The following is a 24576-nucleotide window of genomic DNA, read 5'->3' as shown; positions in this document are numbered from 1 at the left end:
AAGCTGCAGAGCAGAGTGTGAGGGATGTACCCGGGGTGTGTTTAACACTTGACATGCTGTTTTTTCTGCCTAGTCAATCTCCTAAAAGGGAGAATAATACCCCAAGGTCAATTGCTGCTGTGTCCGTCCATCAACGGAAGAGAAAGTCAGATTATATAGAAACACAGGGAGGTGGACCATACCACTGCAGAGGGAAGTTATATATGAATATAAGAGAATGGACCATACCACTGCAGAAAGAAGTCTAGTTATACATGACTATTGGGAGATGGACCATTCAAGTACAGACAAGTCAGATTATATAGAAATATATAGCGATGGACCATACCACTACAGAGGGCAGTAAAGTGATATTATGATTATAGGGAAATGAATCATGTCACTGCAGATGGAAGTCAAGTTACGCAGCAATATGATGAAAGGGACCATACCACTGCAGAAAGAAGTCAGATTATATAGAAAACATATGGAGATGGACCATACCACTGCAGAAAGAAGTCAGATTATATAGAAAACATAGGGAGATGGACCATACCACTGCAGGCATAAATCAGATTATATAGAAAACATAGGGAGATGGACCATACCACTGCAGGCATAAGTCAGATTATATAGAAAACATAGGGAGATGGACCATACCACTGCAGGCATAAGTCAGATTATATAGAAAACATAGGGAGATGGACCATACCACTGCAGGCATAAGTCAGATTATATAGAAAACATAGGGAGATGGACCATACCACTGCAGGCATAAGTCAGATTATATAGAAAACATAGGGAGATGGACCATACCACTGCAGGCAGAAGTCATATTATATAGAAAACATAGGGAGATGGACCATACCACTGCAGAAAGAAGTCAAGTTATACATAAATATAGGGAAATGGACAACTCCATTACAAACAAAAGTCAGATTATATAAAAACATAGGGAGATGCAGTGGCGGCTGGTCCATAAGGGGCGACGCCCCACTCCTAATCTTCACGCGGGGCACCGGACGCTTATGTTCGACTACGTTTTTATTTTTTAAACATGGATTAGAGTTGGAGGCTCTAATTGGGTTCAAAAAAGGTTGAACTCGGGGTGCAGAGCACTGCGAACCGAGCCCACCCACTTGTAACATTAGCGAATGAACATTCGCTACCGTCTTCCTGCTTCTCCTCCTGGCCAATCAGGACAGGAGGAGGGTTCAAAGACTAAATTGGCGGGAGGAGAATCGACTGAATTGGCTGGGAGAAGCAGGGGAAGCCACCCGCAACCTGGATGGGGTAAGTGCGGGGCTAGCAGGCTTGCGAGCGGGGCCGGCGAGCCTGCAGGAGGGGGTGTTTGTTGGTCGCTCACCAGCCGCCACTGGAGAGATGGGACCATACCAGTGCAGAGGGAAGTCAAGTTATACATGAATATAGGGAAATGGACCATTCCAGTACAAACAAGTGTAAGATTATATAGAAACATAGGGAGATGGACCATACCACTGCAGGAGGGAAGTGAAGTTATACATGAATATAGGGAAATGGACCATTCCAGTACAGAAAAAGTCAAAATATATAGAAGCAAAGATGGGCTACATCACAGTATAAAAAAGCGATATTAGGTATGAATATAGGCAGATAAACCATACCACTGCAGAGGGACAAAAGAGTATACATAAAAAAAAAGGGAGAACTGGACCATACTATTTACAGAGGGAAGTCAGATTATATAGATCATACCACTTCAGAGGGAAGTTAAGTTATACATGACTATAGGGAGATGGACCATACCACTGCAGAGGGAAGTCATGTTATATATGAATATAGGGAGATGGACCATACCACTGCAGAGGGAAGTCATGTTATATATGAATATAGGGAGATGGATCATACCACTGCAGAGGGAAGTAAAGTTATACATGAACATAGGGACCACTCCAATACAGACAGAAGTCAGATTATAAAGAAACATAGGGAGATGGACCATACCACTGCAAAGGAAAGTTATATATTATTATAGGGAGATGGACAACGTCACTGTAAAAGGGAAGTCAAGATAAATATAGTCAGATGGATCATACCACTGCAGACAGAAGTCAGGTTATATAAAAACACAGGGAGATGGACCATACCACTGCAGACAGAAGTCAGGTTATATAAAAACACAGGAAGATGGACCATACCACTACAGACAGAAGTCAGGTTATATAAAAACACAGGAAGATGGACCATACCACTGCAGACAGAAGTCAGGTTATATAAAAACACAGAGAGATGGACCATACCACTGTAGAGGGAAGTCACCAATACTGGCGGGTAAAAAAGGGGAGGAGCCTCAGGTGACATCTTACCAGTAAATAAGGGCGACTTTGTCGGTTTCCCAGGCCCACCAGCAGAACCTCCTTCACCAGGGGAATTTCACTTTGCCGAGTCACTTCTTCTTTTCGGACTTCTCCTTGAGGAATGGGCTGTCCGAAGGAACTATCCACAAGAACTTTCAACCCCACAGGGAAATTCTTGACGAGGAAGACCAGACGCCATTCGGGGACCTGGTAGATCTGCGGCAGAAAGATCTTGGGTCAGACTGGACAGCTTATGAGAACATTGGCTTTAATCTGGACAGCTTGGGATTGCCGGGAGCCTGCAGTGCACTCCGATACTTGGACCTGTATCGCCCAATGACACCATCACCTTCCCAGGATCTCACCTCCATTATACCATTCTCTCTGACCACCACACACCAGTGTGTCGGCTCCGCCTTATACTGGGAAGAATCGCGATCTGCGTTGGGAATATTGCCCCGACGAGCCTCTTCCTTACTGGGGCTGGACGGGAATCCAGAATCTCCATACAGCATCTCGTCCTCGTCATCTACAGAGCGGCTGACACCACACACAGGATCAATCATTAGTAGACATACCGCAAATTATCGCACCATGCTCTACCACAGAAAGCCTCACCTGATCTCCTGCAACAGACTTTCTCCTTCCGATACACTCTGGGGGGCGCTGTCTTCCTTCACTGGGGCAGATCTGGTCTCTGTGGTGAACATACCGCTGACGTCACGATAAATGCAGACAGCGATGACCTTCGATAGCTGGACAGAGACAAGTGGAAATCTGCGTTAGGGTGGTGCAAAGTGGAGGCAGAAGTGAGGAGCCCATCCCCACCCCCCCACCCCCCTGTAGCACACTGTGCCCCGGGGACATCTACTCACATAATGTATGTTGGGCTTCTGTAGGGCGAGCCGATGAGATTTGCCTCCATACGTGTCACTTTTCAGCTGGAACATCGCCAACTGGCCTTCCACGCTAAGAATGACCACATAGGGGTCCGCCACGGTACAATGAACAATGGGGGAGCCCAGATCCACCGGGATGAAGTGCAGCTGGTTCACTGGAGACACAAAACACACGACCAATGGGTTACAGAGAGGGGGGCAGATACAACCTTACATGAACCCTTTCCCCGCAAGAGACATTTTTTAGTTTATTTTTTGCCGACGTTTAAAAAAAAAAAAAAAATTTCAGGCCTGAAGATTAAATAAAACCCCCAAAACATTGGCCCAGATTCTCATACATTTACGTTGCTCCTGGGCAGCGTAATGTATGAGCTCTACGTTACACCGCCGCAGGTTTACAGGTTTACATCCTGATTCTCAGAACACTTACCTGTAAACTTGCGGCGGTGTATCGTTAATTCGCTCGGCGCAAGCCCGCCCAATTCAAATGGGGCGGGCACCATTTAAATTAGGCGCACTCCCGCGCCGAGCGTACTGCGCATGCTCCTTCGGGTAAATTACCCGATGTGCATTGCGCTAAATGACGTCGCCCCGACGTCATTTGCTTAGACGTTTACATAAATGGCGTCCAGCGCCATTCACGGACGTCTTACGCAAACAACGTTTTTTTTTTTAAACTTCGATGCGGGAACGACGGCCATAGTTAACATTGGTTGCCCCTGCTAATAGCAGGGGCAACCTTACGCGTCGCGTACGCTACGGAAACAACGTAAATTCTCAGCGTCGGACGCGCGTAGGTTCGGGAATCTCGCGTACTTACCTCATTTGCATAGACGACGGGGAAAACGACGATGCGACACCTAGCGGCGGGAAAAAAAATTACTTTTAAGATCTGACAGCGTAACAGCCTTACGCATGTCAGATCTAATGGGTATCTATGCGCAACTGATTCTAAGAATCAGTCGCATAGATACCCGGGGCCAGATGAGGAGTTACGACGGCGCTAATGGTGTTGCGCCGTCGTAACGCCTTTGAGAATCTGGCCCATATTTTCTAAAAGTAGACACCCCTAGATAATAACATAGCGGTAGTTCCAATTTTTTTAGGTCACATGATATTCCTATTAAATACACCAAACGTGAATTTTAGGGCAAACAAACGCAATAAACGACCCACATTTTTTGGTGAAATATAAAAGCCGAAGTTGCACCGAGTAAATAGATACCCAACATGTCAAACCTTAAATTTGCGTGCGCCCCTGAAACGGCGACAGACTATTTTCACTTTGTCAGGTTTGTGTTGAAAGTGAAAGGGTTAAAGCAGCTATAAAAACTCAGCTGCTGCCTACTTTGAAGCCTATTAGAGCGAGCTAGCAGAGCCTCTAATCTTCTGCTTCAAACTCCCCCAAGCAATTCAAATCCATGCATCCGGCGTGCCACACATGGACAGAGGGGGAGGGGGGCAGCGCCCTCAATGGATGGGCCGCCCCTACTGTCACGCCTGTGAGGACGGCTCTGTTCATAGATACTGTGTACAGAGCCAGTCTGAGCCTCTCTGTACCTTGGGACCACTGCGATGATATTGTATTCATCCACCAATACATACATTTAAGATCAATGTTAAGGTTAACATACACTATATGTTACCAGGGGCAGCACATACTTTAAGTGTTCTGTTTTAATAAAGATTGTTGAAAGCCACAAGAAGGGTATCCAGAGGGAGGGTCAGAAGAGAATGCCTTCCATACAAGGCTTGTCCAGCCGTCACTAGACCAGAGGACCGCAGATCCCGGCACTCACCTCCCTCCAGCAGACGGATGCCCAGGGGGGACACTTGTACGATGTATTTGTTGTCTCCGATGTTCCCGGCGTACACCGTAGGGCCCTGCGTGGCGAATCCGCTGGTGTCCAGCTCCATGATTTCCTGTCCAGTCTGGAGGATCTGCAAAAAACAAAATGTGGTTCTATTACTGGAGCCGGGACTGCCGCCACCACCCGGGACTGCCGCCGCCACCGCCCAAGACTGCCGCCGCCACCGCCCAAGACTGCCGCCGCCACCGCCCAAGACTGCCGCCGCCACCGCTCAAGACTGCCGCCGCCACCGCCCAAGACTGCCGCCGCCACCGCCCAAGACTGCCGCCGCCACCGCCCAAGACTGCCGCCGCCACCGCCCCAAGACTGCCGCCGCCACCGCCCCAAGACTGCCGCCGCCACCGCCCCAAGACTGCCGCCGCCACCGCCCAAGACTGCCGCCGCCACCGCCCAAGACTGCCGCCGCCACCGCCCCAAGACTGCCGCCGCCACAAGACTGCCGCCGCCACCGCCCAAGACTGCCGCCGCCACCGCCCAAGACTGCCGCCGCCACCGCCCAAGACTGCCGCCGCCACCGCCCAAGACTGCCGCCGTCTCGCCCAAGACTGCCGCCGCCACCGCCCAAGACTGCCGCCGCCACCGCCCAAGACTGCCGCCGCCACCGCCCAAGACTGCCACCGCCCAAGACTGCCGCCGCCACCGCCCAAAGACTGCCGCCGCCACCGCCCAAAGACTGCCGCCGCCACCGTCCAAAGACTGCCGCCACCGCCCAGTACAATGATCCAGGACAGCGCTAATCTGTGGTGGCCATGACACATCTGTAATCTGTGCGGGGGATGGGCAGTGCAGACAACACGGGTAGAACTTCACCAAATCGGTGAGCAGATGCCGGTCACATGATATGGTAATAGAGAAGAGGAAAAAAAAAAAAGAAAAAAAAAAAAAAAGGAGATTCACATCACCGTCACCCTGACAGCACCGGATCTGCCCCATGGACCAATCAGCAGGCAGCTGACATTACACACCATCCCCCCTTCTATAAAAACGTAAAAATAATCACAAAAATGTCTGGATGCAAATTGATGAGGTCAGCAGAAGAAAAAAAACGTTCTGGTTCAGGACAAAAATACAGAGGGGAAACCCCCCCTGCCTGACGCGTTTCTCCCGAGAAGCAGGCTTAGTCGTTTGCTACTAGGGATGGAGCGACATATCAGCTGAAAATAGCACCCCCTATTGACTTCAATACAAAATTGCGTCCCAAAACACCACCCACATTTAATTAACTACTTCAAGACCGTCGACTGCAGCAGGTCTGCTCTATTGCACAAAACAACGTACCCGTACATCATTTCATGCAATAGACAGCGGAGGCGCAATCACGCACTGATTGGCCAGATGGGGGGGGGGGGGGGAGTCAGTGAATCAGCGGGTCTAGCGGATGCAAAGTTCACCGGGAACCGCCGATTGTTCCCTAGAGAGGAAGATCGCCATCCTGTCAGGGGAGAACGCGGTGATCTTGCGTTTCTGCCAAAAACACCGATCTCAGTGTTCCCCCAGTCAGTCCATCCCCCACACAGGTAGTAAAAGTACTCCCTAGGCACACATTTAACCCTTTGATCACCCCCTGGTGTAAACCCTTTCCCTGCCAGTGTCATTCGTACAGTGACAGTGCACATTTTTAGCACTGAATTGGTGTCACAAATTCCCACCCCCCCAAAAAATAAATAAAAAAAAAGTGTCAAAAGTGTCCAAATTAGGGCTGCAACTAACGATTATTTTCATAATCAATTAGTTGCCCGATTAATGTTTCGATTAATCGGATAATAGTCTTAAAAAAATAAAATTTGCATTTTTATATATTTTTTGGGGCCAATTTGTTGTCGGGCAGATTACAAAACACAAATTGCCGCAAAAACACATGCCATGCTTTTCTGCAGCTTCTCCATTCAAGTATATTGAACCAAAAAAACAAAATAGCGCCGTTTTGCGTTAAAAACGTCTTTGGCCTTTCCAAATACGCAGCAGCTGAAAATAAATCATGGATGTGAACTTGTCCCATAGGAAAACATGGAAATGAACTGTAGTGTGTTACTGAAAAAAGCACCAAAAACAGAAGTGTGACCCCGGCCTGAGATGTTTAGTAACATATTGGGGGGTAAAGAAAAACATAAATAAGTACAAAAAGAGCAAATAATCGCTACTGTAAGGGGTTCATTCTTTTACTGTGTGACAGTGATATTTACAGGAGAGATTTGCTTTTTTTGTACTATAAAGGGCTTTTTTTTGTTTTTTTAACCCCATTATGTCACTGGTCGATTAATCGATTATGAAAATTGTAATCGATTCATTTTATAATCGATTAGTTGTTTCGGCCCTACTCCGAATCGTCCCCCGCAATATCGCAGTCCCGCTATAAGTCGCTGATCGCTGCTTTTACTAGTTAAAATATATGTAAAAATGTCAAATCCATCCCATAGTTTGTGGACACGATAACTTTTACACAAACCAATCAATATACACTTATTGGGATAAAACATGTAGCAGAATGTATATTGGCCTAAACTGATGAAGAAATGTTACATTATTTTTTTTAACCACTTAACGACCGCCGCGCGACGATATACGTCGGCAGAATGGCACGGCTGGGCAGATCGACGTACCGGCACGTCGTTTACATCTACCCAGCCGTGGGGCGCGCGCCCACGACCCGGTCCGAAGCTCCGGGACCCGATCGCCGCTGGGGTCCCGCGATCGGTCCCCGGAACTGAAGAACGGGGAGAGCCGCGTGTAAACACGGCTACCCCGTGCTTCACTGTGGCGGCTGCATCGATCGAGTGATCCCCTTTATAGGGAGACACAATCGATGACGTCAGTCCTACAGCCACACCCCCCTACAGTTGTAAACACACACTGGGTGAAACATAACTCCTTCAGCGCCCCCTGTGGTTAGCTCCCAAACTGCAACTGTCATTTTCACAATAAACAATGCAATTTAAATGCATTTTTTGCTGTGAAAATGACAATGGTCCCAAAAATGTGTCAAAATTGTCCGATGTGTCCGCCATAATGTCGCAGTCACGAAAAAAAACGTTAATCGCCGCCATTAGTAAAAAAAAAAAAAAAAAAAAATTTATAAAAATGCAATAAAACTATCCCCTATTTTGTAAACGCTATAGATTTTGTGCAAACCAACCGATAAAACGCTTATTGCGATTTTTTTTACCAAAAATACATAGAAGAATACGTATCGCCCTAAACTGAGGGAAAAAAAAGTTTTTTTTTTTTATATATTTTTGGGGGATATTTATTATAGAAAAAAGTTAAAAATATTGAATTTTTTTCAAAACCGTCGCTCTATTTTTGTTTATAGCGCAAAAAATAAAAACCGCAGAGGTGATCAAATACCACCAAAAGAAAGCTCTATTTGTGGGGAAAAAAGGACGCCAATTTTGTTTGGGAGCCACGTCGCACGACCGCGCAATTGTCTGTTAAAAGCGACGCAGTGCCGAATCACAAAACCTGGCCTGGGCATTTAGCTGCCTAAAGGTCCGGGGCTTAAGTGGTTAATTGTTTGCGCTTTTTTTTTTTGTTTATATCATAAAAAATAAACGCGCAGAGGTGATCAAATACCACCAAAAGAAAGCTCTATTTGTGGGGAAAAAAAGGACGCCAATTTTGTTTGGGTACAACGTCGCACGACCGCGCAATTGTCAGTTAAAAGGAACGCAGTGCCGCATCGCAAAAAATTGCCTGCTAATTTGGGGGGGGGGGGGTAAACCTTCCACGGCTGAAGTGGTTACATTAAAAATAAAAAATTAAAAACCTGCTCATTTCCGTTTCCATTTTTGGCCAGGTACATCCCGAGATTTCAGTTTCGGAACCAGAAATTGTAATTTCGGTAAACCACTAATTGTTACAACTAAGCAGGTTTCTAGGGTGAAACGCGTCAGCCCAGAGAGGGCTTCCAGAATGTTCTCCAGAACCATAAAGCTTCACATTATCAGTGTGCAGCCGGACTCTGGTGACATTGCCGGTACGGGGAGTGTATGGGTACAAACTATGTTTACTGTCAGCTCCAGGTGGGAGCCGCTGTCCCAACCATGTGAGATTAGTACAGTGATCTCCCCCGCTGAGCTGTTGTGTTTTGACAGAAACACTCCGATTGGTGTTCTCTGCCATTGGCTGATCGGGAATCGGGCAGACCGACATGTACACGGGCCGAATGTCAACCGTTTTTTTTTTTGTTAACCAGCAAATGTCTCGACATTCTGCCCGTGTGTATGGGGGTCTCCTGATTGTACACAATCCCTCAGTCCTGGTACAAGAGAAGACGACTTGGAAGGGGACCACCCCACCCCCCCATTCTCAGGGCGGCCATCATCTCTTACCATGGTGGAGTCTTCTCGGCTCAGGATTAGAAAACCATGGCGGTTCTTCTCATCTTCTTCTTCTGGATCCACAGCCGTCTCCCCCGTGTCATCCGACTGCTGATGGGACAAGAAAAGATGGCGGTAAGATATAGAAGCCTGACAGACAGAGAGGAGTGCACAAGAGGTCATACTGGGGGGAGGAGTATGGAAGAGGGAGAAGGATGAGTGACACCATACTGGGGGAGGAGGGAGGAGAGGAAAGGAGGAGGAGTGACACCATACTGGGGGAGGAGAGGGAAGGAGGAGGAGTGACATCATACTGGGGGAGGAGGGAGGAGAGGAAAGGAGGAGGAGTGACACCATACTGGGGGAGGAGAGGGAAGGAGGAGGAGTGAGTGACACCATACTGGGGGGAGGAGTATGGAAGAGGGAGAAGGATGAGTGACACCATACTGGAGGAGGGAGGGAGGAGAGAAGGAGGAGTGACACCATACTGGAGGAGGGAGGGAGGAGAGGAAGAAGTAGGAGTGACACCATACTGGGGGAGTAAGGAAGGAGAGGGAAGGACCAGTGACACCATACAGGTGGAGGAGGGAGGAGAGAATGACGAGTGACCAATATTGGGGGAGCAGAGAGGAGAGGGAAGGAGGAGGAGGAGTGAGTGACACCATACTGGAGGAGGGAGGGAGGGAGGGAGGAGAGGAGTGAGTGACACCATACTGGGGGAGGAGGAAGAAGAGAATAACGAGTGACCAATATTGGGGGAGCAGGGAGGAGAGGGAAGGATAAGTGACACCATACTGGGGGAGGAGGGAGGAGAGAGAAGGAGGAGTGACACCATAGTGGGGGAGGAGGGAGGAGAGGGAAGGATAAGTGACATCATACTGGGAGAGGAGGGAGGAGAGAAAAGATGAGATACTATCTGGAGACTGGTAAAGAATCGGTTTCACCAGACAGAACACCAACCTCATTAGAAGAAATGACCGTCCACATATCATGACACCCGGGGAGTTCAAAGGTCGTCACCACTTGGGGTCGGATACTCTTCTGTGAGAGATAAACAAAAGGTTAAATGTCGCTGCAACCAAGTAGATGGTAACGTTATGGAAATGCTATTGCCTAAAAGGTGTCAAAATGTTAGAGATTAACAAAAAGTATGTAAAGAAAAAATAAAAATAAATATATACCCCCAGCACAGATCTATAAGTATAATAAATATACACACGCAAACACACGCACACACACACACACTCCGCACTGACTGCCTGCATCTCTGTAAAATGCCGCGACTACAGAGAATACCTGGCTGATCTGCCAGAAATCCAGGGAGCCGATACCTTCCTGTGCTCTCTATGGTAATGTTGTTACATTGTTCTTTGCTCACTTCAAGGACTACAGAACCCCCTATGTTATGAAAACAAGTAGGAGGGGGGAGAAGTTATGTAGTCCTGTCCTGGGGGGGGGGGGGGGGGGGACGACAACGCTGTTCCTTCACAGACAGTACAGTTACTGAGTGTCGTCACCCTGGAACAGGAAGTGTGTTACTGGCAGGATCACAGAAAAAAAAAAAAAAGGAATAAAAAAAGGAAAAAATAAATAAATGCAGCTGCCACATCCAAGGGCTGGTAAGGTGAAACTCTGGCCTGGATTCAAGAAGCAATTGCGCCTGTGTAACCATAGTTACACAGCGCAATTGCTTACTTGCTCCAGCGTAACGAATGCTCCTGATTCAGGAACCTCGTTACGCCGACTGCAGCCTAAGATCTGCGCGGCATAAGGCTCTTATGCCCGCATATCTTAGGCTGCATTCTTGCGATGGCCGCTAGGTGGCGTTCCCGTTGTGCTCAGAGTATAGTATGCAAATTGCATACTAACGCCGATTCACAGCGTTATGCGAGCCCTGCGTACGCAGTTTACGTCGTTTCCGTACGGCGGTTTTCGCGTAAGGCTGCCCCTGCTATTAGCAGGGGCAGCCAATGTTACGTATACCCGTCGTTCCCGCTTCGCGAAATTTCTAATTTACGTAGTTTGCGTAAGTGATTCGTGAATGGCGCTGGACGCCATTCACGATCACTTTGAAGCAAATGACGTCCTTGCGACGTCATTTGCCGCAATGCACGTCGGGAAAGTTTCCCGACGGAGCATGCGCTCTACGATCGGCGCGGGAACGCGCCTAATTTAAATGATTCCCGCCCCCTACGGGATCATTTAAATTGCGCGCGCTTACGCCGGGCATTTTTCCAGCGCGCCCACGCAATTTACGGAGCTATTGCTCCGTGAATCAAGGGCAGCGCAGTAAATTTGCGGGGGCGCAGGGCAAAAACGTTGCCCTGCGCCTCCGCAAAAAAAGCGCAAATGTACCTGAATCTACCCCAATGTCTGTTCCTCCAGAAGGAAGGAAAGAAAAGAAAGGCCCAGTGTGGAATCCAGAGACAAACGCCAACCTTGGCCGTGTGCCGAATTATAGGAAATATCTGCTCCTCATATCATACAAGGACTCTCTCATTGGTATTTTTACCAATATTATTAAATCTAATCTAAACTCAAAATAAAAAATGTAACTTATTAATGGGCGGTTGGATACGTCTTCAGTAACGGAGGCACAGATACGTTGCCCCTTTTCTCATCGACTCTGAAGAACAGACATACGATGGGCAGTTGGATACGTCTTCAATAGTAGGCCCAGATGCTATGCTGCCCATTTTCAATGGTCTCTGAAGGAGCAGACATATGATGGACGGTTGGATACGTCTTACATAATAGGTTCAGATACACTGCTCTCTTCCAGTGGCTCAGAAGGAGAAGACATATGCTGGATAGGTCTTCAGTAATGGAGCCACAGATATGTTGCCCTCTTCTCGGTCTCTGGAGGAGCAGACATATGATTGGCGGTTGGGTACGTCTTCAATAATGGGCCCAAATGCTACACTGCCTTCTTTTAATTTGCTCTGGGGGCGGGGGGGGGACATATAATGGACGGTTGGATACATCTTACGTAATTGGTATAGATACACTGCTCTCTTCTATTGGCTCAGGAGGAGAAGACATACAGTATGATGGGCGGTTGGATACGTCTTCAGTAATGGAGGCACAGATATGCTGCCCTCTTCCCATTGTCTCTGGAGCAGCAGACAGACGATGGGCAGTTGGATACGTCTTCAGTAATGGGGACACAGATATGCTGCCCTCTTCCCATTGTCTCTGGAGCAGCAGACAGACGATGGGCGGTTGGATACGTCTTCCGTAATGGAGGCACAGATATGCTGCCCTCTTCCCATTGTCTGCTGCTCCAGAGACAGACGATGGGCGGTTGGATACGTCTTCCGTAATGGAGGCACAGATATGCTGCCCTCTTCCCATTGTCTCTGGAGCAGCAGACAGACAATGGGCGGTTGGATACGTCTTCAGTAATGGAGGCACAGATATGCTGCCCTCTTCCCATTGTCTCTGGAGCAGCAGACAGACGATGGGCGGTTGGATACGTCTTCCGTAATGGAGGCACAGATATGTTTCCCTCTTCCCATTGTCTCTGGAGCAGCAGACAGACGATGGGCGGTTGGATACGTCTTCCGTAATGGAGGCACAGATATGCTGCCCTCTTCCCATTGTCTCTGGAGCAGCAGACAGACAATGGGCGGTTGGATACGTCTTCAGTAATGGAGGCACAGATATGTTGCCCTCTTCCCATTGTCTCTGGAGCAGCAGACAGACAATGGGCGGTTGGATACGTCTTCAGTAATGGAGGCACAGATATGTTGCCCTCTTCCCATTGTCTCTGGAGCAGCAGAGACGATGGGCGGTTGGATACGTCTTCAGTAGAGGAGGCACAGATATGCTGCCCTCTTCCCATTGTCTCTGGAGCAGCAGACAGCCGATGGGCGGTTGGATATGTCTTCCGTAATGGAGGCACAGATATGCTGCCCTCTTCCCATTGTCTCTGGAGCAGCAGACAGCCGATGGGCGGTTGGATATGTCTTCCGTAATGGAGGCACAGATATGCTGCCCTCTTCCCATTGTCTGCTGCTCCAGAGACAGACGATGGGCGGTTGGATACGTCTTCAATAATGGAGGCACAGATATGCTGCCCTCTTCCCATTGCCTCTGGAGCAGCAGACAGACGATGGGCGGTTGGAAACGTCTTCAGTAATGGAGGCACAGATATGCTGCCCTCTTCCCATTGTCTCTGGAGCAGCAGACAGACGATGGGCGGTTGGATACGTCTTCAGTAGAGGAGGCACAGATATGCTGCCCTCTTCCCATTGTCTCTGGAGCAGCAGACAGATGATGGGCGGTTGGATACGTCTTCAGTAGAGGAGGCACAGATATGCTGCCCTCTTCCCATTGTCTCTGGAGCAGCAGACAGCCGATGGGCGGTTGGATATGTCTTCCGTAATGGAGGCACAGATATGCTGCCCTCTTCCCATTGTCTGCTGCTCCAGAGACAGACGATGGGCGGTTGGATACGTCTTCAATAATGGAGGCACAGATATGCTGCCCTCTTCCCATTGCCTCTGGAGCCGCAGACAGACGATGGGCGGTTGGCTACGTCTTCCGTAATGGAGGCACAGATATGCTGCCCTCTTCCCATTGTCTCTGGACCAGCAGACAGACGATGGGCGGTTGGATACGTCTTCAGTAATGGAGGCACAGATATGCTTTCCCTCTTCCCATTGTCTCTGGAGCAGCAGACAGACGATGGGCGGTTGGATACGTCTTCCGTAATGGAGGCACAGATATGCTGCCCTCTTCCCATTGTCTCTGGAGCAGCAGACAGACGATGGGCGGTTGGATACGTCTTCCGTAATGGAGGCACAGATATGCTGCCCTCTTCCCATTGTCTCTGGAGGAGCAGACAGACGATGGGCGGTTGGATACGTCTGTCACTATAAAGCCCTGACACACACAGAGATGTCACTGAACAGTTTCAGATGTACAGATCCACTTATCAGACAGGCTCTGTACACATTTGGAAAATAGATGTAATTGTGTCTGACTGACCATGTGAGGTGTTATGTTGGGAGAGAAAAGGGGGGGTGGGGAGACACCACAGAACTGACCATCCAGCTTAGTTTTTCAATCTATAAGTGAGAACACAAAAAGGTCACCAGCCTCACCTGGAGCACCGAGAGCGCCCCGTTCTTCCCGTACCCGGCACACAGGACGATCTCCAAGTCCGGCTCCGTGCTATTCTGAAACTACAATGTCAGCAGTGTTATTACCGATCGTAGGGACAGGAAAGGGGAGGAGCCATGCAGACAGGGGAGGAACCAATGAAGATGGTAGGAGCAATGCAGACAGGAGAGAGGCCACTGCTACCAGGAAAGGGGAAGGGGGAGGAACCATGCAGACAGGGGAGGGGTAGAGCTACTGCAGACAGGAGAGGGGGAGGAACCACTGGCGATGGGAGGAGCAATGCAGACAGGAGAGGGGCCACTGCTACCAGGAAAGGGGAAGGGGGAGGAACCAATGAAGATGGTAGGAGCAATGCAGACAGGAGAGGGGCCACTGCTACCAGGAAAGGGGAAGGGGGAGGGGGAGGAACCAATGAAGATGGTAGGAGCAAGGCAGACAGGAGAGGGGCCACTGCTACCAGGAAAGGGGAAGGGGGAGGAACCACGCAGACAGGAGAGGGGTAGAGCTACTGCAGACAGGAGAGGGGAAGGGGAGGAACCACCGGCGATGGGAGGAGCAATGCAGACAGGAGAGGGGCCACTGCTACCAGGAAAGGGGAAGGGGGAGGAACCAATGAAGATGGTAGGAGCAATGCAGACAGGAGAGGGGCCACTGCTACCAGGAAAGGGGAAGGGGGAGGAACCAATGAAGATGGTAGGAGCAATGCAGACAGGAGAGGGGCCACTGCTACCAGGAAAGGGGAAGGGGGAGGAACCAATGAAGATGGTAGGAGCAAGGCAGACAGGAGAGGGGCCACTGCTACCAGGAAAGGGGAAGGGGGAGGAACCAATGAAGATGGTAGGAGCAATGCAGACAGGAGAGGGGCTACTGCAGACAGGAGAGGGGAAGGGGAGGAACCACCGGCGATGGGAGGAGCAATGCAGACAGGAGAGGGGCCACTGCTACCAGGAAAGGGGAAGGGGGAGGAACCACGCAGACAGGAGAGGGGTAGAGCTACTGCAGACAGGAGAGGGGAAGGGGAGGAACCACCGAAGATGAGAGGAGCAATGCAGACAGGAGAGGGGGAGGGGAGGAACCACTGAGGACGAGAGGAGCAATGCAGACAGGAGAGGGGAAGGGGAGGAACCACAGAGGAGCAATGCAGACAGGAGAGGGGGAGGGGAGGAACCACCGAGGACGAGAGGAGCAATGCAGAAAGGAGAGGGGAAGAGAAGGAACAGCTGAAAATGGGAGGAGCAATGCAGACAGGAGAGGGCAGGGGCCACTGCAGACAGGAAAGGGGAAGTGGAGGAGCAATACAGACCACAGAGGGGAAGAGCCAATGCAGACAGGAAAGGGGAAGGGAAGGAACCATGCAGACAGGAGAGGGGTAGAGCCACAGCAGACAGGAGTGGGGAAAATGAGGAACCACTGACGATGGTAGGAGCAATGCAGACAGGAAAGGGGAGGAACCACCGAGGACGAGAGGAGCAATGCAGACAGAAAAGAGGGGGAAGAGAAGGAACAGCTGAAAATGGGAGGAGCAATGCAGACAGGAGAGGGCAGGGGCCACTGCAGACAGGCAAGGGGAGGAACCAAAGATGGGATGAGCAATGCATCCAAGAGGGGAGGGGCAACAGCAGACAGAAAAGGGAAAGGGGAGGAACCACTGAAGAGGGGAAGGGCAATACAGACCAGAGGGGAAGAGCCACTGCACACAGGAAAGGGGAAGGGGGGACCACTGAAGAGGGGGAGGGGCTACTGCTGACAGGAGAGAGGAGCTCCCATAAAGCATCCAGGGCCACTTACCTCCTCAGACAGGAAGGCCGGCTCCCCCATGGATGCCATGGCACAAGGTCCGATGTTTAGGATGCTGTCACACACCTGTATGGGAAGCAGAAGAGTAACATTTCATAACATTGTGCTTCTCCACACTCAGCCAGAGTTCTCCTCCTTTAATGCAGTAACCAATAGACAAGACAAACCGGAATTTACTTTGCCAGCGATTGATGGGGACAGGTTGCTAGCGGTGGCCACACTAAAAATATAAAACTTGTAGTAGGACCAACGTGGAACCTAATCAGATTGTGCGCTTCTATGCACCTAAAATGTAAGAGATATCACTCCTCACGTGCCACCAATACTCACTCCCACCCCCCGATATCACCCTAGAGGCCTATGCCATGTGTGCGCCACTATTACCCACCATGGAAACATCTCAAGGGCCCAAGCCATGTGTACCCCACCCTGGAAACATCTCAAGGGCCCAAGCCATGTGTACCCCACCCTGGAAACACCTCAAGGGCCTATGCCATGTGTACCCCACCCTGGAAACACCTCAAGGGCCCACGCCATGTGTACCCCACCCTGGAAACACCTCAAGGGCCTATGCCATGTGTACCCCACCCTGGAAACACCTCAAGGGCCTATGCCATGTGTACCCCACCCTGGAAACATCTCAAGGGCCCAAGCCATGTGTACCCCACCCTGGAAACATCTCAAGGGCCCAAGCCATGTGTACCCCACCCTGGAAACATCTCAAGGGCCCAAGCCATGTGTACCCCACCCTGGAAACATCTCAAGGGCCTATGCCATGTGTACCCCACCCTGGAAACATCTCAAGGGCCTATTCCATGTGTGCCCCACCCTGGAAACATCTCAAGGGCCCAAGCCATGTGTACCCCACCCTGGAAACACCTCAAGGGCCTATGCCATGTGTACCCCACCCTGGAAACATCTCAAGTTCCTATGTTATGTGTGTTCCACTATTACCCCACCCTGGAAACATCTCAAGGGCCTAAGCCAGGGGTTGACAAATTTGCTTGGAATCTAGGAGCCAGCTAAAAAACTTAGGAGCCAGAAAACGCGCCCCGTCCCGACGAGCTAGCGCGCAGAAGCGAACACATACATGAGCAGCGACCGCATATGTAAACGGTGTTCAAACCACACATGTAAGGTATCGCCGCGATTGGTAGAGTGAGAGCAATAATTCTAGCCCTAGACCTCCTCTGTAACTCAAAACATGCAGCCTGTAGAGTTTTTTTTAAATCTCCATAGGTGACGTTTAAAGGGTAAAAGTTTGACGCCATTCCACGAGCGGACGTAATTTTGAAGCGTGACATGTTGGGTATCAATTTACTCGGCGCAACATTATCTTTCATAATATTAAAAAAAAATGGGGATAACTTTACTGTTGTCTTATTTTTTTATTAAAAAAGTGTAATTTTGTCACCAAAAAAGTGCGCTTGCAAGACCGCTGCGCAAATACGGCGTGACAAAGTATTGCAACGATCGCCATTTTATTCTCTAGGGTGTTAGGATAAAAAATATATATAATGTTTGGGGGGTTCTAATTAGAGGGAAGAAGATGGCAGTGAAAAATTACATTAGAATTGCTGTTTAACTTGTAATACTTAACTTGTAATACCAACGGCCACCACCAGATGGCGCCAGCTTACACATCTGGTGGTAATAACTTGTAATACCAATGGCTCACCACCAGCTCAAAAAAAAAAAAAAAAAAAAAAAAAATGTTTTTTTTTTTTTTTTGCCCCCCCTTCCAAGCCAAGTCGCCAGGACCCTATTTCTAGTCGCCATGGCGACCTGGCGACCGGGATTTGTCGACCCCTGGCCTAAGCCATGTGTGCTCCACTACTACCACACCATGGAAACATCTCAAGGGCCTATGCCATGTGTACCCCACCCTGGAAGCACGTCAAGGGCCTAAGCCATGTGTGCGCCACTATTACCCCACCCTGGGAAAACCTCAAGGACCTATGCCATGTGTGTTCCACCACTTTTTATGTACCACTATTGCCCCACATGGGAAAGATCCTAAGGGCCTACGGTACACGTGTGCCATCATTACCCCACCCAGGAAACAGATTATGAGCCTGTCATTGGGGTGACAGCACAGCGTTTGTCACCATCACCCCACCTGGAAACCCCCCCAGAGGTCTATCTCACTGGGCTTTAGTTTGTTCATAGTGGATTCTCTCCCCCATACAGGTGAATGGGAAGGTAGAAGCGGCTTGGCACAGGTCATTAGGAGGTCAGCTGCACGTTAATTGCACCCCTCAATCTTGCGCTGATCTGGGGATAATCTGTCCTTGTAACGGACACAAATGCCGATCCCCACATACAGAGATCCTAAAGGCTGCATAGATAGGTGTGGGAAGAATAAAGGAGATAAAAGAGTAATACACATTTATGTCTCTATTCAGAGGGTTGTATTTTCAGTCTGTGCAAACCTCAAAGGAGTATGTGGAGAGCTGTGTGCCCGACTGCAGCTCACTGCCGTACACCTCGATCTCATCAATCTCATCCACCAGGGCCCCCTTACCACCTGTGGAGATAAAAAAGGTGAACAGTGGGGTAAGCTGCTGTATTTTCCACCGCAACAGAATACACTGATGTAGGATGCAGAAGATGGGGAAAAAATTGCATGGAAACTGGACTGCTGAGAGAACAGAGGCACTACAAAATTCATCCACAGGGGGCAGCAGTGAGCACAGGAAAATACTATATAGGAGACAGCAGAGAGACCTTAGGAAATACAATATTCATCCACAGGGGGCAGCAGTGAGCACTGGAATATAGGAGACAGCAGAGAACAGAGGTAATACAATATTCATCCATAGGGGGCAGCAGTGAGCATTGTTTATACACACATAGAGGGGGACAGCAGAGAGAACAGAGGCAGAATCATGTTCAATAGGGGGCAGCAGGGAGCACTGGAGAAAAACACATTCATGTGGGAGGAGAGGTTTGAGAAAAGGGAGGCAAATGCAATATTCAGCCATAGGGGGCAGCAGTGAGCACTGGTCACACACACTACCATAGGGGGGGACAGCTGAGAACAATGGTCATCAATAGGAGGCAGCGGTGAGCACTGGAGACACACACACACACACACACGGGAGTGAAAAGAGGCAATACACAGCCAGTCATAGGGGGGCAGCGGTGAGCACTGGAGAAACACAGGGGACAGTGGAGAGAAGAGAGGGAATATATAGCTATCCATAGGGGGCAGCGGTGAGCACTGGAGACACAGACACACACACACACAGGGGAGTGAAAAGAGGCAATACATAGCCATTCATAGGGGGCAGCGGTGAGCACTGGAAAAACACACACACATGGGAAAGTGAAGAGAAGGCAATCCATAGGGGGCAGCGGTGAGCACTGGAGACACACAGGGAAGAGAAGAGAGGGAATACATAGCCATTCATAGGGGGCAGCGGTGAGCACTGGAGACACACAGGGAAGAGAAGAGGCAATACATAGCCATTCATAGGGGGCAGCAGTGAGCACTGGAGACACACAGGGAAGAGAAGAGGCAATACATAGCCATTCATAGGGGACAGCGGTGAGCACTGGAGACACACAGGGAAGAGAAGAGGCAATACATAGCCATTCATAGGGGGCAGCGGTGAGCACTGGAGACACACAGGGGACAGTGGAGAGAAGAGAGGGAATACATAGCCATCCATGGGGGGGCAGCAGTGAGCACTGGTCACTCACACTACCATAGAGGGGGACAGCTGAGAACAATGGTCATCAATAGGAGGCAGCGGTGAGCACTGGAGAGACACACACACACACACACACACACACACACACACACAGGAGTGAAAAGAGGCAATACACAGCCAGTCATAGGGGGGCAGCGGTGAGCACTGGAGAAACACACACACATGGGAAAGTGAAGAGAAGGCAATCCATAGGGGGCAGCGGTGAGCACTGGAGACACACAGGGGAGAGAAGAGAGGGAATACATAGCCATCCATAGGGGGCAGCGGTGAGCACTGGAGACACACAGGGGAGAGAAGAGAGGGAATACATAGCCATCCATAGGGGGCAGCAGTGAGCACTGGAGACACACAGGGGAGAGAAGAGAGGGAATACATAGCCATCCATAGGGGGCAGCAGTGAGCACTGGAGACACACAGGGAAGAGAAGAGGCAATACATAGCCATTCATAGGGGGCAGCAGTGAGCACTGGAGACACACAGAGAAGAGAAGAGAGGGAATACATAGCCATCCATAGGGGGCAGCGCTGAGCACTGGAGACACACAGGGGAGAGGGATACATTGCCATCCATAGGGGGCAGCGGTGAGCACTGGAGACACACAGGGGAGAGGGAATACATTGCCATCCATAGGGGGCAGCGGTGAGCACTGGAGACACACAGGGGAGAGGGAATACATAACCATCCATGGGGGGGCGGTGGTGAGCACTGGAGACACACAGGGGACAGTGGAGAGAAGAGAGGGAATACATAGCCATCCATAGGGGGCAGCAGTGAGCACTGGTCACTCACACTACCATAGAGGGGGACAGCTGAGAACAATGGTCATCAATAGGAGGCAGCGGTGAGCACTGGAGAGACACACACACACACACACACACACACACACAGGAGTGAAAAGAGGCAATACACAGCCAGTCATAGGGGGGCAGCGGTGAGCACTGGAGAAACACACACACATGGGAAAGTGAAGAGAAGGCAATCCATAGGGGGCAGCGGTGAGCACTGGAGACACACAGGGGAGAGAAGAGAGGGAATACATAGCCATCCATAGGGGGCAGCGGTGAGCACTGGAGACACACAGGGAAGAGAAGAGGCAATACATAGCCATTCATAGGGGGCAGCAGTGAGCACTGGAGACACACAGAGAAGAGAAGAGAGGGAATACATAGCCATCCATAGGGGGCAGCGCTGAGCACTGGAGACACACAGGGGAGAGGGATACATTGCCATCCATAGGGGGCAGCGGTGAGCACTGGAGACACACAGGGGAGAGGGAATACATAACCATCCATGGGGGGCAGCGGTGAGCACTGGAGACACACACACAGGGGTATCAGCCTTGTACACTCACCAGGACGTGCCAGAGAATTATCCACACGTTTCTTCTTAGTGGGGGGCTCCTCCTGGAACAGAACTGGTTTATTAAACTCCGGAGAACAGTCAGGACCTCCACCCCAGTCCTCCAACTGACTGTTACTCACCACCTTGTCTGGGTCTTTGCTGGGGGCAGAAGAAGGGTTGTCCTGAACCTTCTCTGTGTACCTGAGGAGCAGCGAGTTCCCCAGACGGGAGCCCAGGAATAAATATCCGGGCTCCATTAATGTCATCTGTGGAGAAGAAGGGGGAGGTTAGTGGATGATGGGGACCAGCGGAGAAAGAGGAGGGAAGTTAGTGGATGATGGGGATCAGCGGAGAAGGAGGAGGGAGGTTAGTGGATGATGGGGATCAGTGGAGGAGGGGGAGGGGAGGTTAGTGGATGATGGGGATCGGAGGAGGAGGAGGAGGAGGAGGAGGTTAGTGGATGATGGGGATCAGTGGAGGAGGAGGAGGAGGAGGGGAGGTTAGTGGATGATGGGGGATCAGCGGAGGAGGGGGAGGGGAGGTTGGTTAGTGAATGATGGGGGGGGGGGGGGGGGGGGGGGATCAGCGCTCCCCTCCGGTCCTCCCAGCACAATACTCACAGATGTGGTCAGCACGCTGGCGGCCGCCTTGTCGAAGTGAAAAGAGCGAACGCTCCTCATCCCGTCGGTGATCAGAGTCAGCACATAGCTGAGGAGAGAAGAAGGTGGTCTGGTCAGGACATCTATACCGGTCATATATAGAAGGAGAAATATCTTACATTCCGATCCCGATCACCGAGGGACGCAGGAATTCAGAAACAGTCGGGAAATGGTCCAGCTGAGGGGTGCACAGCAGCCACTGACAGACCCAAGAAGAATTGGGACCTTGGGGGACCCGAGCATCCAAACTCCCCATGGATCCACCCAGATCTACAAAACACACCCCTTGGTGGTGGGTGTGCACATCCATGCAGAAGGCTCCTCAGGTGGGTTAGCTCAGTGCTCCCCAACCTTTTTATCGCCGCGGACCGGTAAACGTTTGATAATTTTTCCGTGGCCCGCTTGTTTTGATTTAATAATTTTAATTTAATTGTATTTAAACATGCCTTCAAAATAAAATACAGCTACACCAAAAAATGAATATAAAGTGATTTATTTTATTTAACTCACTAGAATGACCTACCTGACATACATACACTGACCTACCTGACATACATACACTGACCTACCTGACATACATACACTGACCTACCTGACATACATACACTGACCTACCTGACATACATACACTGACCTACACTGACCTACCTGACATACATACACTGACCTACCTGACATACATACACTGACCTACCTGACATACATACACTGACCTACCTGACATACATACACTGACCTACATACACTGACCTACACTGACCTACCTGACATACATACACTGACATACATACACTGACCTACCTGACATACATACACTGACCTACCTGACATACATACACTGACCTACACTGACCTACCTGACATACATACACTGACCTACACTGACCTACCTGACATACATACACTGACCTACACTGACCTACACTGACCTACCTGACACCGATTTTGCATGTGGGTACAACAGTGAGGAGGCTACAAATGTCACCCACTTCCTCTGTGCACTTACCTCACTCACGGCAGCTTCTCTTCAGTCCCCGCGTCTCTGACCTCGAGTCCTCAGTTCTCCCGCGGCGCCTCCTCCTCGGCCAATGGCGTGGGGTTTGCCTTTCGGGCCAATCAGGAAGCGGGAGGACCCACAGTGAAATTATTTAAAGTTCCTTCCTCAGGCGGCCCGGTACCGTTTGATCCACGGACCGGTACGCGGCCCAGGGGTTGGGGAACACTGGGTTAGCTGACCTCTGGCTTTGACCTCTACAGCCTTAAACCAGCCATAGATGATTAGAATCCTGGCCGGTTCACCATGTATGGGCAGGCCGACTCTACCCAAGTCAATCCAAAATCCAACGTTGGACTTGGGTACAACCAGCCTGTCGGATTTTACATGCAATTATTGCAAAGCTGCTGCCAATAATCACCGTGAACACAATGGCTCCGCGGGGGGGAATTCCCCCACCAACACTGGCTGTGTTCATGGGGGGGGGGGGCGATTTTCTATGGCCGGTCTTATTGGGTGGTAGTCTCAGAATCCTCTGAATTTACTACTAAAGTAGATGAAGGAGAAGGGTGCGATTCCTCTGCCTCACCCGAAGGAGCAAAGAATATGGGGATGGTGACCGCCCAATGACAAAACGAGTCTCGGGATCTGGATAACACGCGTTGCTTCCTTCAGGTAAACGTCGCCAGTACCACCCGCAGAGTTGGGGGCAGAGGTCAGCCACGGCGGTGGGACGGTCCTCCGCGTGTCTTAGTGAAGATCGGTTGCTACCACACAACACAGTGGAACTTCGGTTTACGAGTAACGTGGTTAACGAGCATTTTGAATAACGAGCAGCTTTTTTTTTTTCAATCCCGGCTTTTTTCAAGTGTTGTCTCGCAAAACGAACAGAATTCAAACGAACGGGGTGTGCAGTACCGCATTTGGCCAGCGGTGCGGGGGGGCCGGTGACACTCGGAACGGTTCGGAAACACTCGGTTCCCGAACCTTTCCGAGATCAGCCGAGCTGTCCCAGAGTATTTTGTAGGCTCTTTGGTGCCCCTCCCCTTTGGCCACATGCGGTATTGCATAACATGGAAGTCAATGCAAAACAAATTATTTTCGTTTCCATTGACTTCTATGGGGAAACCCGCTTTGATATGCGAGTGCTTTGGATTACAAGCTGTAACGGAATGACCCGTGACACCCAGAGACTTTGTGAGGATGGGGGATACTCCTGTGTCAGCGTCACTGATAACTCCTGGGTCTGAGTCCACCCTGTGCCTTTTGGGCATAGGGTGGCTAATCATAATTCATGTATTACAGGAGATGGGGTACACATGTTGGATTGTTTTGGCGTGGACAGTGATTTACAGTATATTCCTTAATGCCTGCAAAGAATATTCTATGACTCATTTCTATGCTTAGCCCTGACTAGTGACATGCTAATTGAGTCAGGGCCTGGAAGACATTCCATTGTCCTTGTGTAAAGGTGTTAATCCAGGTCTGCTCCCAGACCTCTAATTATATATGCTAAATACTGTTTGTGTGTGGAATGT

The 24576-nt window shown here is 50.1% G+C and overlaps 1 protein-coding gene across 4 annotated transcripts in view; it reads right to left on the bottom strand.

Moving 5' to 3' along the window:
* The window catches only part of CPSF1 (cleavage and polyadenylation specific factor 1), a 91234-nt gene that overhangs the window by 29202 nt on the left and 37456 nt on the right, over nucleotides 1-24576 (bottom strand). For 2 of the 4 annotated variants that reach the window (XM_040352066.1, XM_040352065.1), the window contains exons 11-23: nucleotides 22006-22093; nucleotides 21526-21651; nucleotides 21396-21447; nucleotides 18761-18855; nucleotides 16320-16394; nucleotides 14513-14593; nucleotides 10365-10445; nucleotides 9417-9515; nucleotides 5017-5158; nucleotides 3194-3372; nucleotides 2937-3073; nucleotides 2684-2858; nucleotides 2328-2534 (exon numbers count right to left, since the gene is read on the bottom strand). In XM_040352066.1, coding sequence (XP_040208000.1) covers nucleotides 2328-2534; nucleotides 2684-2858; nucleotides 2937-3073; nucleotides 3194-3372; nucleotides 5017-5158; nucleotides 9417-9515; nucleotides 10365-10445; nucleotides 14513-14593; nucleotides 16320-16394; nucleotides 18761-18855; nucleotides 21396-21447; nucleotides 21526-21651; nucleotides 22006-22093 — 1537 coding nt within the window. Of the gene's footprint in view, nucleotides 1-2327; nucleotides 2535-2683; nucleotides 2859-2936; nucleotides 3074-3193; nucleotides 3373-5016; nucleotides 5159-9416; nucleotides 9516-10364; nucleotides 10446-14512; nucleotides 14594-16319; nucleotides 16395-18760; nucleotides 18856-21395; nucleotides 21652-22005; nucleotides 22094-24576 lie in introns of all 4 variants that reach the window. The other 2 variants (XM_040352064.1, XM_040352063.1) reach the window with 1 other exon arrangement.

The sequence above is a fragment of the Rana temporaria genome, chromosome 5 (assembly GCF_905171775.1).
Source record: "Rana temporaria chromosome 5, aRanTem1.1, whole genome shotgun sequence".
NCBI classification, from domain to species: domain Eukaryota; kingdom Metazoa; phylum Chordata; class Amphibia; order Anura; family Ranidae; genus Rana; species Rana temporaria.
This window is presented reverse-complemented; position numbering and strand designations above follow the sequence as displayed.